We start from the raw sequence: 15,319 nt of genomic DNA, 5'->3' as shown, positions 1-15,319 counted from the left end.
ACTCATGTTCTGAGGCAAGGTCCAGTTTCCATGGGTTTGTTTACAGAGGATGCTTTAAATTAGCAACAATGAGCACAGATAAGGAATTTTTCTCAGCCTATGTGTTAGGAGCTCAGATCTCATTTCAGGAAACACAAACAAGCTGCCTTTTTAAGTGAACCTGTGCACTCTTACGTCTGTGAAAAAAATAACTGTTACTTCAGAAGTGCCACAGTTGTTAACATCCTTGTCTGCTTGTTTCACAGCCTAAAGCCCACCAGTTTGTAGTGAAGTCGTTTAACACACCAACAAAATGCAATCAGTGCACATCTCTGATGGTTGGTTTAATACGACAGGGCTGCACCTGTGAAGGTAAGCACTTGTGAAAGCACAAAGTGTGAGCTGAAGTTCTTACAGGTGGAAATGGCACAGTCAATGTTGTAGTGTGGTCATGCAGGAGTCTTCTGTTTATATTTTGAATAACAAAATAGATTATCATGCTTCAATCTTTGAGCAGTAGAAGCCAAACACTTCAAGTATCTTACACAACAGATTACTTAGTTTTCTGGGAACACACTCATTCCGGTTGGTGGTAGAAGAGCTTGCTTAGTTTACTTAAAATAGCAATCAGGGGCCACAGTCAGTGGTCAGGTATGCTGACAGCAGCTTTGCTTTCTGTTGCAGGGCAAAATTTAAGACATCTATTCTGATTTATTCTACAAAGAAGCAAATCAGTACTGAATAGCAGTTATTCTGTTTCTGTGTACACAGAATGACACTCATTATTTAGAGGATGTTCCAGCTTTTAGTTTACTAGTAGAGTTGGGCCTAGAGGAAATCATAAGGATTATTTTAGGCTGCTTCTTACCTGGATGAAACCAGACTGTGTATCCATAAGCTATCTGAAAATGAGAAAAAGGATTTAGAGTAGATACAGCCATGAACTGCTGCTGTGTGCAGACTTTTATTTCTGTCTTGATGTAGAAAAGTTCAGTGAGACTATTCAGATGTTGGTCGAAAAAACCAGAGAGGATTCCTGTAAAAATGTCATCATCTTTATTGTAACTTTTGCACTACACAAGGAATAACTATCAAATCTTTTTTTTTCTTCTCCTCCTCACAAGTATGTGGGTTCTCTTGCCACGTGACCTGTGCAGACAAGGCTCCTGCAGTGTGTCCCATCCCTCCTGAACAGACTAAGGGACCTTTGGGAATAGACCCGCAGAAAGGCATAGGAACAGCTTATGAAGGACACGTCCGAGTAAGTGTCAAGTAGCTGCATTTTGGGTCAATGCTGTTAAATTCATTGTTTTCCAGAGAGGGAATAAATTGGTGCATTGTGGGGGTTGGATTCAGTTATAGCTTAAGTAGTGATTTGGAAACCAAATTTTCACAAAGAAATTCTTAGCACATTCAACACTAATTGTCTCTCCATCTCTGTTGGCCATTGTGCTTTGAGTTGATCTTGAATAGTCCCATCTCTAGAGATGAGATCATTCCCGGGCCTGTGAGTTTTTTAAACTCTCTGTTTCTTACTGTCTGGGGTATTAGTGTGGATACTTGTACATAAATACTAAAATAATTACTAGGCATAGTTTTGGCCATATTCTTGTTGACCAACTGGAGATAGGTTTCTTTCTCTATATTTGTTAATACTGCTTTGAATGGATTTGTGAAATTAGAAGAAGGAATCTGGATGCTACTAATTTTTTTAAGTAATGTGTTGACTATGTGGCTGTGTTTAATGCTCTTACTGTTTCTGTGTTATTGCTTATGTTGCTTTTCATTATGACTGAATAAAAGCTTTTCAGCCCAGATGAGTGAATTGATTTTTGTGCTTTTTGATTTTTTGATTGCATCCAAACTTATGGAGAGTTGATCAGAATTTATTTTTCTAAAGGTACCAAAACCAGCTGGAGTAAAGAAAGGTTGGCAGAGAGCACTGGCAGTCATCTGTGATTTTAAACTCTTTCTATATGATGTAGCAGAAGGCAAAGCATCCCAGCCCAGCGTGATAGTGAGTCAGGTCATAGACATGAGGTAAGCTGAGTGGTGCTGAGTGGGAGCTTTTCAGAGGCACTGGGAGGTTTTGTTCTGCTTTTCCCTTTTGTGAAATCAGTAAGCAAGCTCCAGAGCTTTTATGAAACCCTGTAATCCATGTTGAAAGCCTCTAATTTTCAGGTGGGAAGAAATTTTTTTAAAAGCAGTTAGCATTTATTTGAAGTTAGCCTGAACTGCACTTTGTGTTCATATGTGGATGTTTAAACTTATATTACTGCATCATGTGCAAAGAGCATCTGTTCAGCTATGTAGAGGATCTAGAATTAATAGATAAGAAAAATTACATTATTTTGGGGTTTAATAGAGTTTTGAAAGATAAAACTTTGTTGTAGGATAAAACTATTGCAATTTCTGGTTCAAAAGGCTGAAGAGTTGGTTCTCACTATCTTCATGTTAGTGAAATACTACCAATGTCACTGAAGCCAAGAACATTTAACATAGCAGATAAGTAAAGCTTATCTCTCCTCTAGGTTAGTTCATCCAGGAAGTCTCAAAAGCTATAGGTTAGAGCTTCTAGTGAGTTTGGATATTTATGAAAGAGTTGGAAGAGGTGTTCTTGGCCCCACTTATTTTTTGTTTGACTTTATTTTTTAGAAGATTTTAATTTATACAAACGAAAACCAGATAATAGAATATCTGAATAGATATATCTTCATCAGCATTTACCAGAAATTAATTATACAACATTACATTTGTGAATTTCATCTGCAGATATGGAGGAAAGGATAATTTTAAAAGTTAGATCTCAATGCTGACTTGTTACATCCTTCACAAAACAAGAGTATTGGAAAAGTGAAAGCAAAACATACAGATTTTACTCTTTAACTCTTTTTCCAATTCTGTTTGTGGTTTTCATAAGGGATGAAGAGTTCTCAGTTAGTTCTGTCTTGGCCTCGGATGTCATCCATGCAAATCGAAAAGACATCCCCTGTATCTTCAGGGTAAGTATTATGTCTTGACCCTGCTGACCCAGACATACAGGGTTTCACAGAGTCATGGATGCTGTGCATTCACTGACAGCTTGCTGGTATTTTATTTCCTTGGCAAGTTCTGGCCCTGAGGTATCCGTGGCAGTTGCAGCAACACATAGGGTTCTGCACATATATCATTTTGCAGAAAAAATAGCATTGGTACAATTAGACAAGCTCTCATTTCCACTGTATGTGCATTTTATTTTTCAGTCTTCACAATAAGATGTATTTTTCACAGCCTCCTCTGAAGTTATTTGAAATTCTTCTGTTCATGACTATATTTTCGTTTCCTGAAGTTGCCCTTTGCTTCTCAATTTGCCTGCTTGTGTTATTCTTGAATCTTTTATCTTACGTATTTTTATATATGCATTGGATATCAGAAAACTCCCATTTATCAGATGGTCAGCATGGAAATCTGGTGTAAAACGCTCAAACTTAGATCTAGTATGTGGTATCAGGGTTTTGCCATCATTGTTTTTTTCTAATATTCTTCTTTTTACTAGATATTCTATTAAAGCTTTAACCTCAATGAAATTTCCTTGGTGTTTTATTAATTCCTCTGTCATTTCTTTACTGTACCATTGTGTTTTACTCCTTGTTTTTCCAGCTTTCAGACTGTTCATCACTCTGTATGCTGAGGGGAGATAAACTTAGAAAAGAGACTTGCACTTTTATTTATAGTAGCTGTATCAAATATGTGAAAGTCTTTCCTAAAGATCATTCTTTCATAAAGACCATTCTTAGTGCATTAAATTATTAACGAAATCTTTTGCTCTTAAAAAATACAGAAGGCTCTGTAAGAAATGCTTTTGTTACAAAATGGCTGTGAGAAACAATTGACTACCTTATTTAGAGAAAACATTTGTGAATTACAGAATAAACACATGCATTTAGAATAAGAACATTTTCTATACTCTTTGAGTTGTTCAGATCTGCAGGTTTTTCTGTTTTGGATTCTTAGACTAAGAATGTTTTCTATAAAGTAAGGCTAAATTTTTGCTTTTTTAGTTCAAGGAGATAATTAAAAGGTCCTCCACAGGCATCTGATAGCTTTGCAAAAGTGGTCATGAGGAAGTAAGTAATTGCTTATGACTGAAAATATATATTTCAATTTTTTACAGGTTACAGCCTCCCAGCTCTCTGCATCCAGTAACAAATGCTCAATCCTGATTCTAGCGGACGGGGAGAATGAAAAAAGCAAGTGGGTGGGCGTGCTGAACGAACTGCACAGGATCCTGAAGAAGAACAAACTGAAAGACCGCTCAGTCTATGTTCCCAAAGAAGCTTATGACAGCACCTTACCCCTCATCAAAACAACACAGTCAGCTGCAATCATAGGTATGAAATGAATAAAAAGGAAGCTCCAAGAAAAATGGGTATGCTAAAAGCATGATTTTTTAGAAAGAAAATGTGTTAAATGTGTTATCTGCTGGACAGGGAGGCATATGTAGTGGGTTTGTCCCATATGGAAATGTGTGTGGGCTTAAGAGAGAAGTGCAAGTTGAGAGTATTCCCTCTATTCACTGATATTAATAATTGTGAACAATTTTGACTGAGAATTGGACATTTTTCTCTTGTTATTCTCATAACATAATTCCCTAACTGGGCAAAATTAGCACTATAAAACAGATGCAAATCACTGAGTTTACAAAATCTGCTGGTGGGACCACAGACAAAATGTAAGATCAGAGAACCAATTTAGTCTTTTTAAATACGTTCATCTCTGATTATTTAAATTATTTAACTATAATACTATAATTATTTCAAAGATGATAGTATACTTAGGTGCTCTGAGTGGTTTGTTAAAAAATATGTTTCTTGATGTTACTTTTACAGGAGAAGTGGGAAAAGACTTATTTTTTTCAGAATTTGGAAGATTGGGAGGTTGCCAATTTTTTTGTTACATGAATATACTGAGTTTGGCTTTATACACTTTTATTTCAAGATATTAAAAAAGTGTCTCTGCTAATGAGAATTGTCACTATTGCTGAAGTATTTCCTGAAGTATTCCAAAGAAAAATAACCTTTTTTTTCTTAATGTCATAGACCATGAAAGAATAGCTCTGGGAAATGAAGAAGGGTTATTTGTTGTGCATGTCACCAAAGACGGTAAGAGATTAGGAACTGGTAATCATTTCCCCAGTACTAAATAATCAAAAAGTGGCTTTTTAACATTTTTTCTCATTCTGTGGTTTCAATTTTTCCTGATTTACTACATTATCAGCTGGACAGATCCATGAATGATCAGAAGGTGTTCTATGTGCTTTCTCTTTTGGATATCCTTTCCAGTAACAATGATCCAGCATCTGGAATGCAGTGGAAGGGTTTTTCCCCAGTTTGAAGCAGACTCAATACTGAATCCAGACCAGGTTGTTCAGGACTTTGTCCAGGCAGGTCTTAAATCCCCAAGGCCAGAGGTTCCATGATCTCTCTGGGCTGCCTGTTGCAAATTATTCTCAAGAGCAAAACACTTCCTTTGTATATCCAGTAGGAACCTCCCTCAGTTCAATTTGACTGTTGTCTCCTCTTCTTGTGCTGTGCACCTCAGTAAGAATTGTGACTTAATCCTTTCTGTAACCTACTCCCTGGTACTGGGAATGAAAATTTATGTTCAGTATTGTAAGAAGTAATAACAGATTCCCAAGGTAATTCAACAAACAGCATGATTAATTGTTGCACCCTCAACAGTTGTTCGTGTTTCAGCTCTTTGAGGATTTTCCCTTATTCAGTAGTTTTGTGATGATAAACTGTTTTTGAAATGAATACTGAAATAATGCAGCAGTTGTTATTGCATCAGATCTGCTCCTCCTGTTTCTGATGAGGAAAAGCCAAAGATTTATCCAGAATTGACACATCTGGTATTATTAATATACAAGGTTTTATTCTGTACTTTTTAATATTGCAGGGAAGCAGAAAAGGGAATTTTTTGGTTACTTTCATAGTTTATCTTTACAAATACATATGTTAGAATCGATTCACACTTCAGTGTTACTAACTTGGATTTGTGGGTTTTTTTAATCTTTTTTTCCCAGAGATTATCCGTGTGGGTGACAATAAGAAGGTTCATCAGATTGAGCTTATCCCAAGTGAACAGCTCATTGCAGTAATCTCAGGACGGAACCGTCACGTGCGGCTTTTCCCCATGGCTGCCCTGGATGGAAGGGAGACTGAGTTCTATAAGCTGGCAGAGACAAAAGGCTGTCAGTCAATAGTTTCTGGACACGTGCGCCACGGAGCTCTTACCTGCCTGTGTGTAGCTATGAAAAGGCAGGTCCTCTGTTATGAACTAAATCAGAGTAAGACGCGTCACAAAAAGATCAAGGAGATCCAGGTCCAGGGGAACGTCCAGTGGATGTCGATCTTCAGTGACCGTCTCTGTGTGGGCTACCAGTCAGGTTTCTTAAAATACGCCCTTCATGGAGAAGGCAGCCCGTACAGTCTGCTCCATCCAGACGACCACACGCTCTCATTTATCTCACAGCAGCCAACTGATGCCATCTGTGCAGTCGAAATCTCAAACAAAGAATACCTGCTGTGTTTTAGCAGCGTCGGGGTTTACGTTGACTGCCAGGGCCGAAGGTCGAGACAGCAAGAGTTGATGTGGCCTGCGACTCCATCTTCGTGCTGTAAGTGGCCGTGTCTGTCAGTCTGGTTGCTGTTGTACATTGAAGTGGTCACTGCTTGTATTAATATTCACAGGAAGTGAAGTTCAGGGCTAATTACTTGACAGGGAATGAGTGTTCTCAGCTTCTGTCAGCATTTTTTATCTAGTCAGAGGGCTTAATCCTGATGTCATTTGTGCTAGTTTTGACAACTCTGTCACTGACCTGTACTGCTGGAACACAGCTTGGAATCATGAGTCAGGACTTCTAACTCTGATGTCCAGCTTCTAAACACATCTTGATATCTACAACAGTCAAAAACTTCGGGTTCTACAGAGGCTAATAAAACTTCATGTATTCGCTACCACCAGTGCTGGACTGTTGTTAGTTAGTCTTGAAACTTCATTGTACTTTGGCTCAGCATTGTGATTCCAGCTTTGATGTTCAGAGTCATCAGGATCTGGTATTTTGACTTGCTTTTCTTTAGGGGTATTTATTCTTACTTAGTAGTTTGTATATTCTTTTTTTTTGTTCCTTCATTCTCTCTTTCTCAACAGTTTTTGTCAACGCTCATCTCCTCTCTGCTTTTTAAAAAAATCACTTTTTAAGTTTCCCTGCTCTGTCTCTCTCTTCCCTTCCAAAATACAAGGAATAGCAGGCAGTATAGAAAATATATTTCATAACCCTGAGGGAAAAATACTGCAATTTTTCAATATTTCCATTTCCACCAAGAACCATTAGAGATGTATTGCACCTTTTTTCAAAGCTGAGACTTTATCGGTGTGACAGTTTGAGGGAAAAAACCCAACCTGCCATGTCTATTTTCTTCTTTTTAATGCCTTTCTGAATGCAGGTAAAGATTAGCCAAGTTTGCCCTCAGAGTATCTGTGAACGAGCTCAGTCTTACGCTGATTTTCAGAATAGTCTGCCTTCTTAACTTACACTGGCAGCAATCCAGTCACACTGCAGAGGGGAAGAATGTTTCAGCCTGTTTGAGTGAAGGCCCTTCTGACTGTGGAAGGAGCAGCTTTTACAGGCTGTTTGTCACTTCTGGTTTCAAGCAATTTTAAGCAATTGATTATTACAGTGGGATCAGAGAACTAATGAATCAAAATAAAAGGGTTTGTGATAGATTGAAAAATGAGTATTTTTCACATTGCATTAATCTAGGCTGGTCATTTATATTTATGGAAGTTTTTTGATTGCCTTTAATGAAGTGAGTTGATGTTATTCCAATTCAGAATAGAGGTATATTTTATGGCAAAACTGTTACATTTAAACTCAAATTGAATGCTCTTGTTAGTCTTGGCAGATCATGGCAGTCTTTTTACCGACATAAAGTACTGAATTCTCCTTTAGAAGTGGCCCCAGTGGAATAAATTCCATCCTGGGAAAATGTGCCAGATAAGTAGCACAAGAATTCTCTTTACAATCCAGAAAATAAGAAAAGAGAATTAAAGCTAGAAGGAAACATGATTTTTATGACTGCGTCATGGTGCTTAGTTCCAATAATGTTCATTTAGTGCATAGTCCAAAGACTTAAGAGCTCAATTCATTCAAATGGCAGTTATTAAATAACAGGAATATATTTTCCTACCACATCATTTACAAAATACAAGCTCTTTAAAAATAGGTCTTCTAGAGGAAAAAACCTTTGAACCACATCAGTGTTTGGCAGAGTAAACTGTAATATCTTATAATTCAGAAAGCAGTTAAGTTTTTGGCAAAGTTAAAAGGAGAGTCATGGAGATTCTGAGTTTTTAGGTGGTGCTGGTTTGCCTTCAGAATAAATTTCTTGGTAATTTTTGGGTAAAAACACATTTTGCAAATATTGTTGTTGGATTGTGTAGTGTTGGTTTTGGTTTTTTTAAATAAATACAGTTAAACCATAAGGAATGATGTATTTTGGGCTGTGTCTGAAAGCACATGACACTGTACCTCCTGATTCCCTCTCAGGTTACAATGCACCATACCTCTCTGTGTACAGTGAAAACGCCATTGACATCTTCGACGTGAACTCCATGGAGTGGATTCAAACTATTCCTCTCAAAAAGGTAACTTGCTAAAACTCACTGCTGCTTTGCTAAGGTTGTACCAGTCTTTAAAGCACATTAGAAGCCATCATTAAAACTGCTCGTGTAAACATAATTGAACTAAAAGAAAAGCTACTGCAAAGAAATTAGCACTTTTTTGTTTGTAATAGAAGATACAAATGTGTTTTGTATGTGGTTTCACTGTTTTAGATGAATGTTCAATCTGAAGCATATGACTATATTAGATTTAATGATGTTATTGCAGTAATGAGAGCAGTTTCTTGGTATTAATTTCATATGTCTTCATTGGGGCTGATTGCATCCATGTTATTGTCAGAAGTTTGTGGATGTTAAGGTATTTAAACAGGCCTTCAAAAATCTGTCTCCTGCTGCTTGAGAACATTGTAGACAGAGAGGGTTAGAACATTTTGTTTCAACCAGTACAAATACTAAAACAAGGATGATGTCAGGTTTGGATCTCTTATCAAAAGTTTCTGAAAACTGACACTTCCTTGATATTTAGTAGGTGTTTGCTCAGCTGTATTTGGATAGAAATAAGAAAAGTTGGTTTTTTCCCCTTAGTTTAGACTGACTTCAGCTTCATGCTAGTGTCAACATAATTCCTTTACTGGCATTCCAGTGACATACAATTACAGGTCACTGGCCCTGTGGTCTTGTACTGATCATTCAGTCTCTCAGGATATCAGTTTCCCACATATCAGGTGCAGACCAGGGGATTCTGGCAATGCTGTAAGAATAAACAATGCACAAGATTAAGGTGATCAGCTATTGACCATCTTTAGGAGAGAAGAGTCTGACCTTAAGGGGAAGTTTCTTTCTGATGTCCAAACATTGAGTTGCTAAGCAGTTGGAGCATTTTTTCCTACACAGGAGCATGCAGTTTAGTACTTTGATTAATATGAGGCTCAGGACTTCCCATCAAACAAGAACTGCTACATCTAGAAGACTCAAAAATGGCTATTTATTATGAGGAGCTTGTTCTAACACAATTTGCAGACTCAGTGTGGAATGCCCCTTTCATTTTTAAGTTGGAAATCACAAATACCAGTAGGTTTTAGCAGTCTGTATATAAAGTTGCAGAGCGTAATTGTGACATGGTGCAAAGACAAAACAAAAAGCCAGTTTATTGCTTTGTACCTCTAATAGAAAAGATTGGAATGGTATGTGAAGTAGACTGCTAACAGAACTATTTATTTAAATGCTGCAAGGAGTAGTATTAAGCCTACATCTTAAAGTCGAATTTCAGGTAACACCCTTGGTACTCACTCCCCCCCAAAAAAGTTTAAACTTGTTTTTAACTCTTCTTTGTGCCTTTAAGGACTCTTGGTTGTTACTCTTGAGAGCAGCCATGTGTTACTGGAGACAGGAGATGCTGCCCCTTGTTTGGCTCTATAACAGTGTCCCTTTTATAGCATTTATAATGCATTTTAGAGCTTTCAGAATAAGTTGCACTAGAGAAATGTGAGTTATTACTATTACAAAGACTGTTTTTCCTTGTTTCAGGTACGACCCTTGAATACAGAGGGATCGCTAAACCTTTTAGGCCTGGAGACAGTCAGATTAATATATTTCAAAAATAAAATGGCAGGTAAGTAAAAAGAAGCCGATTTTCATCACGCAAATTTTTGTTAAGAAAGAGTATTTTTCTTTGCCTGGATATGTGCATAGTAGAAAGTGATCTTTCAAACATATGTGGGCTTGTTAATTTGGGAAAAAGCCAAAGCTTATAGATACCACGGTGATTGCAGTGTTGTCTGCTACTCTCAACTTTTTTTTTCCCTTTTAAATATTCAATTAAGACTTGAATGAAGACTGGAAGTAGAAAATAAAATACTAGATGCTCCCTCCAAATGTGGGATCACCTGCTAGAATGCTGTCTAAAAATATCTGCACAATTAAAGAGTTCAATAGTGTTCTTGGCAGTGCTAGATTAATATTAATACTATCTTAACCTAAACAAACATTTCCCAAGGATTATAAAGTAATATAATATTACGTATTCATACCTTGTTACTAGGGCCACTATGACTGCATGCCACAGTTTTAGCTTCACAAATCTGTTTTTGTTGTAAGTATTTTTTACTTTTTAGAGCCCATTTCACAAGCATGCTCCTGAGGAATTTCCTTAAACTTTTATTTGACCTCTCAGATGGAGAGGGGACATGCTCTGTTTTAACAACCAAAACCTATAAACTTTTGTTAAGGACTTTCTGAAAACAGTGGAAATAAACACTCTAGAAACATACACTGCTGCTGGCAGTGATTCAGTGTTTATTTAAATTGTAGCAAAGTAGTACAAAAGGAATGACAGTGGTAGAGCAGAGCAGTGTACTAGAACAGTGTATAAAGAATGTTCAAGTCTAATAAAGATTGAACATTAAAAGTAAAGCAGAAGAGGGTAAATACTGGAATAGAACCATAGAATCAATTGGGTTGGAAAAGACCTCCGAGATCATCAAGTCCAACCCTTGGTCCGACTCCACTCCATTTACCAGATCATGTCACTCAGTGCCACGTCAGTTTAAAAACCTCCAGGGATGGTGAATCCACCACCTCTCCAGGCAGCCCATTCCAATGCTTGATTACTCTCTCTGGAGAGCATAGGATCAGAAGTAAGGCTGATGCTTTGCTTGTGTATGTTACCTAAGCAGTGTATGTCTTTAGAAGTCTGAAGGTTTATTTCCTGAAGCTACTTACCTAGTACATCTCACCCTTCAGGAAATCTCATTGATCTTAAGGAGAGAAGAATTTTTAGTTCCATACAAAACCTGTTTTGGCAGTAAGCAGTAGGTGTTAGGTATGTTCAAGCTTACTAAGGGTAACTTTAATCTCCATATATGTGTGTGTATATATTTAGATTAAAGTGTGTGTGTGTGCGCGCGTATGTGTGTGTATATATATGTATGTACACATAAAATAAGCAGAGCAGTTGCAACGTTTATTCAAAGTAACAATCCTATTGTATGATTATTCCTGCTATACTTTTCATGTCTTTATTAAAGATGCCTTGCCCAGATGTACACACGTGGATAAAATCCTCCCTTTTCCCACAGTTGCACCAAAACACAGCACTGTTCAAACATTTCAAAAGGAGTAGTCTCTTTGGAACAGGGAATGAATGAAAGAGAATCTTGCACTGAGTTTCCAGACAATTGGCAGAACGAGACTGTTTTAGTGATTTTCAGTGAGAACTGCCAAGGAAAGTTTGAGACAGAGGACTTGACATCCTTTCCTGCCTACCTAAGTGTTTTGTTTGAAAGAATGGATCAGTGGTGCTTTGAGAACACGTGTGTGTGACAAAGGGTAAAGTCTATTGCTACATAGCAGTGTTAGTACAGAGTAGCCAAGAAAACCCGTAAACCAAAGGACATTTGTTCAGCTTTGATGGGAAATGAGTGGTGTCCAACACTAGCGAGGGCAGGGGAAGAAAATGTCTTCAAATTCAAATTCCATGCATTGTCCCACTGGATCACCATGTGTGTCTTGATTTCAGAGGGTGATGAACTGGTGGTCCCTGAGACATCAGATAACAGCCGGAAGCAAATGGTTCGAAACATCAACAACAAGCGCCGCTACTCCTTCAGAGTCCCCGAGGAGGAGAGGATGCAGCAGAGGAGGTCGGTATTCAACATGTACTTGTCCTCTGTACATGCCTGTAGGCCCTGAGAGACAGTGGCTGATGCCAGTGTAGTACTTCATGTGTTGCTTTCTGGAATGCCCATTCAGATGTTTCTGTCTCTTCACTACCGTGTTAATGCTCAGTGATTAATTTGTGTTAATACCAGTTTGGATATGGGTATGCACTGCATGCACAAGTATTTATTAGTTCAGATTAATTATGTGAAACAGCTATAATTTGGAATGCATGTTTCCACATACTGTATATAGGTGTGCACATACACTGTATATATATATATATATAAAGATCTCTAATAAACACTTGCAAAAGGAGATTGCATTACTAAGTATGCATATGGATTAATTACTTTCAGTCTCTGGTTCTGCTTTTCTTTCTGAAGGCTATTCTATTCTCAGCAGTATTCCAGGGTTTCTGCTTTTCAATTTATAGATTTAACTGCATAAACTTTCTATAAAGCTTACAAAACTTGCCTCATCAGAGGACATAGGACTTCAGGATGTATTTCTAATAGGAGTGTTTAATACAAATACTTTCCTAAATGGAAACAAAAATAGGTCTGCACTACTTGAGGTGTTTGCAGAGGATGTTACTGGCCATTTAGTATCACTCACTAAACATGACCTGCTACGGTGCCACACTCCAAGAACTGAGTATGTCAGTTTTCCAGTTTCCAGCGTCTTCCACCAGTGATTGGCTCCCAGCTTGTCTCTGTGGCTCTAAGGAAAGTAACAACTATATGCAGTGGAGATAAAATTTCTTTTCTTGGACTTGCCTTTTCTGAGTTGGTTGAAGTTTGGTCTCTTAAAATTTTATTTATTCTAAGTTCTGAAATGCATCCTTGCCATTTCGAAGAGCTTTTAATTCTGACCACAGACTGAGAAAGGTACTGCAGTATTATTTTAATTCTATTTTCATATTCAGTACTTCATTTTCATCTCCACTTTGTAATACATCACAAATGAGTTCTGCTTTTACTCATCTTATAGAGCTTTGTATCAGCTCATGGTAGTTGTATATTCTTTTAAATGTTAGTAACTACTGGGCATGGGCTCTTAGCCTGCCAACAGCATTGTTTTATTCTGGCCCCTTGCCCTCTCTTCAAGCTGGAAGCTTTTCCATGCCTGTGCTGATAGCAGGGGTTTATCGCTGTTTACTGTGGTTAAATAGAGTCATAAAGTCACAGAACCGTTTAGGTTGGAAAAGACTAGTTAATTTCCATTTAAAAGTAGCTGATAATCAAAGCTGTACATGTTTTATAAATGCCCATCCTCACCTAGAACAAAATATCTCAGCAAAATATTTTCTCTTCCAGGGAGATGCTACGTGATCCAGAAATGAGAAATAAGTTAATTTCTAACCCAACTAATTTTAACCACATAGCACATATGGGTCCAGGGGATGGTATACAGATTCTCAAAGACCTTCCAATGGTAAGTACAAAAGTACATGTGAGTGACTGACTGTAACACAGGCTGCAAATAAGTGAGAGAAAAACAATTACAATTCTAGTGTGTATTCAGAGTGTTGAAGTATTCCGTATCAGGAACAGTGTAACTAGGGAAATGGAGCTAAACATGCTCTGCTGTATGTAATAAAATTTAACCAAGGAGAGTGACACTTCAGCCTTGAGGAGAGGAGGAGGAGGAGGGTTGCCTAATGCCTCTGGGGTTTTCAGACAGATTGGCCTCGCAGTGTTGGTAATAATTTTTATGACTGATATGAAGGGGCAAAATTAAGAGGATTTGGGCCTGTGTTCTTTGTGGGTATAGAAAGAAATTCCTTTCTCCATGAACAGTAGTTCAATTCCTTTTTCCTACTCCAATCTTTAGCTTCAGCTTAGCCTATCTCTTTACAGCCTGTTTTTCTGTAGCAGTTTAATAGTGTATAGTGTCCAAATTTCTTTCCATGCCAAATATGCTATTTTTCATGTTCGCTCATAATTAACTAGTCTCAGTGAGAGCTTCTTGCATAAAAACTAACCTTTTAAGTTGAAAAATGGAAAAAGAAAACATGTAATAGCACACACACACATGTTCATTTCCATAAAACCTTGTGTAGTAAATAGTCATCTGGAAGTTAATGAAATTTTGGATGAGGTAAAGACAATTAACACTTGTCCATAAGAGAGTATCATACTGTTTGCTTCAAGCCACCTGAAGTATATTGCTTGTGTGTTCTGTGTTGTTCTCTCACCCACAATGACACAGATGTGATTCAGAAGATGTTAATTAGCACCATTGGAAAGATGAGGTGATATGATATCAAACAGATTTTATGAGTATTATCATAAGACATGGGCATTAGTATAGAACGGCTGTCTGAAATTATCATCATTACTACTTGGAGTTTGTGCAGACAGCAGGAAGCAAATACTGAATTGGAGATTTTCTGATGCTGAAAAGCCCAAAGAAAACAATTAAGACTGGAAAATACAGTGTGCCATGCAGTTACACCAGTTTAGAAGCTTAAGAGCATAATCTCTGGCCTTCAGATACTCATTTTACCTCACTTTTACAGCAAATGGTATGTTTCTGTTAATACATTGGCTGTAAAGTCAGCACATTGATTTACTTTAAATCTTCTAGTAGACACACTGAGAAACATCTCAATAACAAATATATTCAGTGTAATAAGCAAAAAGACAATATTGTATCTCTGTTTGTAAATGGGTAAATAATGAAGGAGCTGCTTCTAGAAAAAACATGGCAAATCCAAGGGAAGTTGCCAGGTAGTGTTTATCTTACCTGGATACCAGATTGCATATGTCTAATGTTAGTCAAAGAATCAGGGCAGCATGTAGATCAGGACCTTTCTTCACTTCTCCATTTCTGGTGGGATCTTTGAAATCTTTGTGGCTCTTCTCAAGCAGAGAAAATAGTCTGCTACCTCTGCAGGTAGGGCAGAACACATCCTGTTCACACCATGAGTAGTTGGAAGTTAATGAGAATCAAAGCCTATAAGGACTCTTAACCAAGCCCCAAATCTGACAAGTGTACAACGAGGAATGATTTT

The 15,319-nt window shown here is 37.6% G+C and overlaps 1 protein-coding gene across 2 annotated transcripts in view; it reads left to right on the top strand.

Moving 5' to 3' along the window:
• CDC42BPA (CDC42 binding protein kinase alpha) overlaps positions 1-15,319 on the top strand; it is a 187,317-nt gene that overhangs the window by 155,134 nt on the left and 16,864 nt on the right. For both annotated transcript variants that reach the window (XM_071579798.1, XM_071579794.1), the window contains 11 exons: positions 246-351; positions 1,104-1,240; positions 1,880-2,019; positions 2,900-2,981; positions 4,133-4,349; positions 5,058-5,120; positions 6,044-6,637; positions 8,570-8,667; positions 10,171-10,255; positions 12,161-12,284; positions 13,620-13,737. In XM_071579798.1, coding sequence (XP_071435899.1) covers positions 246-351; positions 1,104-1,240; positions 1,880-2,019; positions 2,900-2,981; positions 4,133-4,349; positions 5,058-5,120; positions 6,044-6,637; positions 8,570-8,667; positions 10,171-10,255; positions 12,161-12,284; positions 13,620-13,737 — 1,764 coding nt within the window. The remainder of the gene's footprint in view (positions 1-245; positions 352-1,103; positions 1,241-1,879; positions 2,020-2,899; positions 2,982-4,132; positions 4,350-5,057; positions 5,121-6,043; positions 6,638-8,569; positions 8,668-10,170; positions 10,256-12,160; positions 12,285-13,619; positions 13,738-15,319) is intronic.

This window comes from Pithys albifrons, chromosome 2 (genome assembly GCF_047495875.1).
Source record: "Pithys albifrons albifrons isolate INPA30051 chromosome 2, PitAlb_v1, whole genome shotgun sequence".
In the NCBI taxonomy this organism is placed as follows: Eukaryota; Metazoa; Chordata; class Aves; order Passeriformes; family Thamnophilidae; genus Pithys; species Pithys albifrons.
Note: the sequence above shows the minus strand (reverse complement) of the source record. Positions and strands in the feature narration are given on the sequence as shown.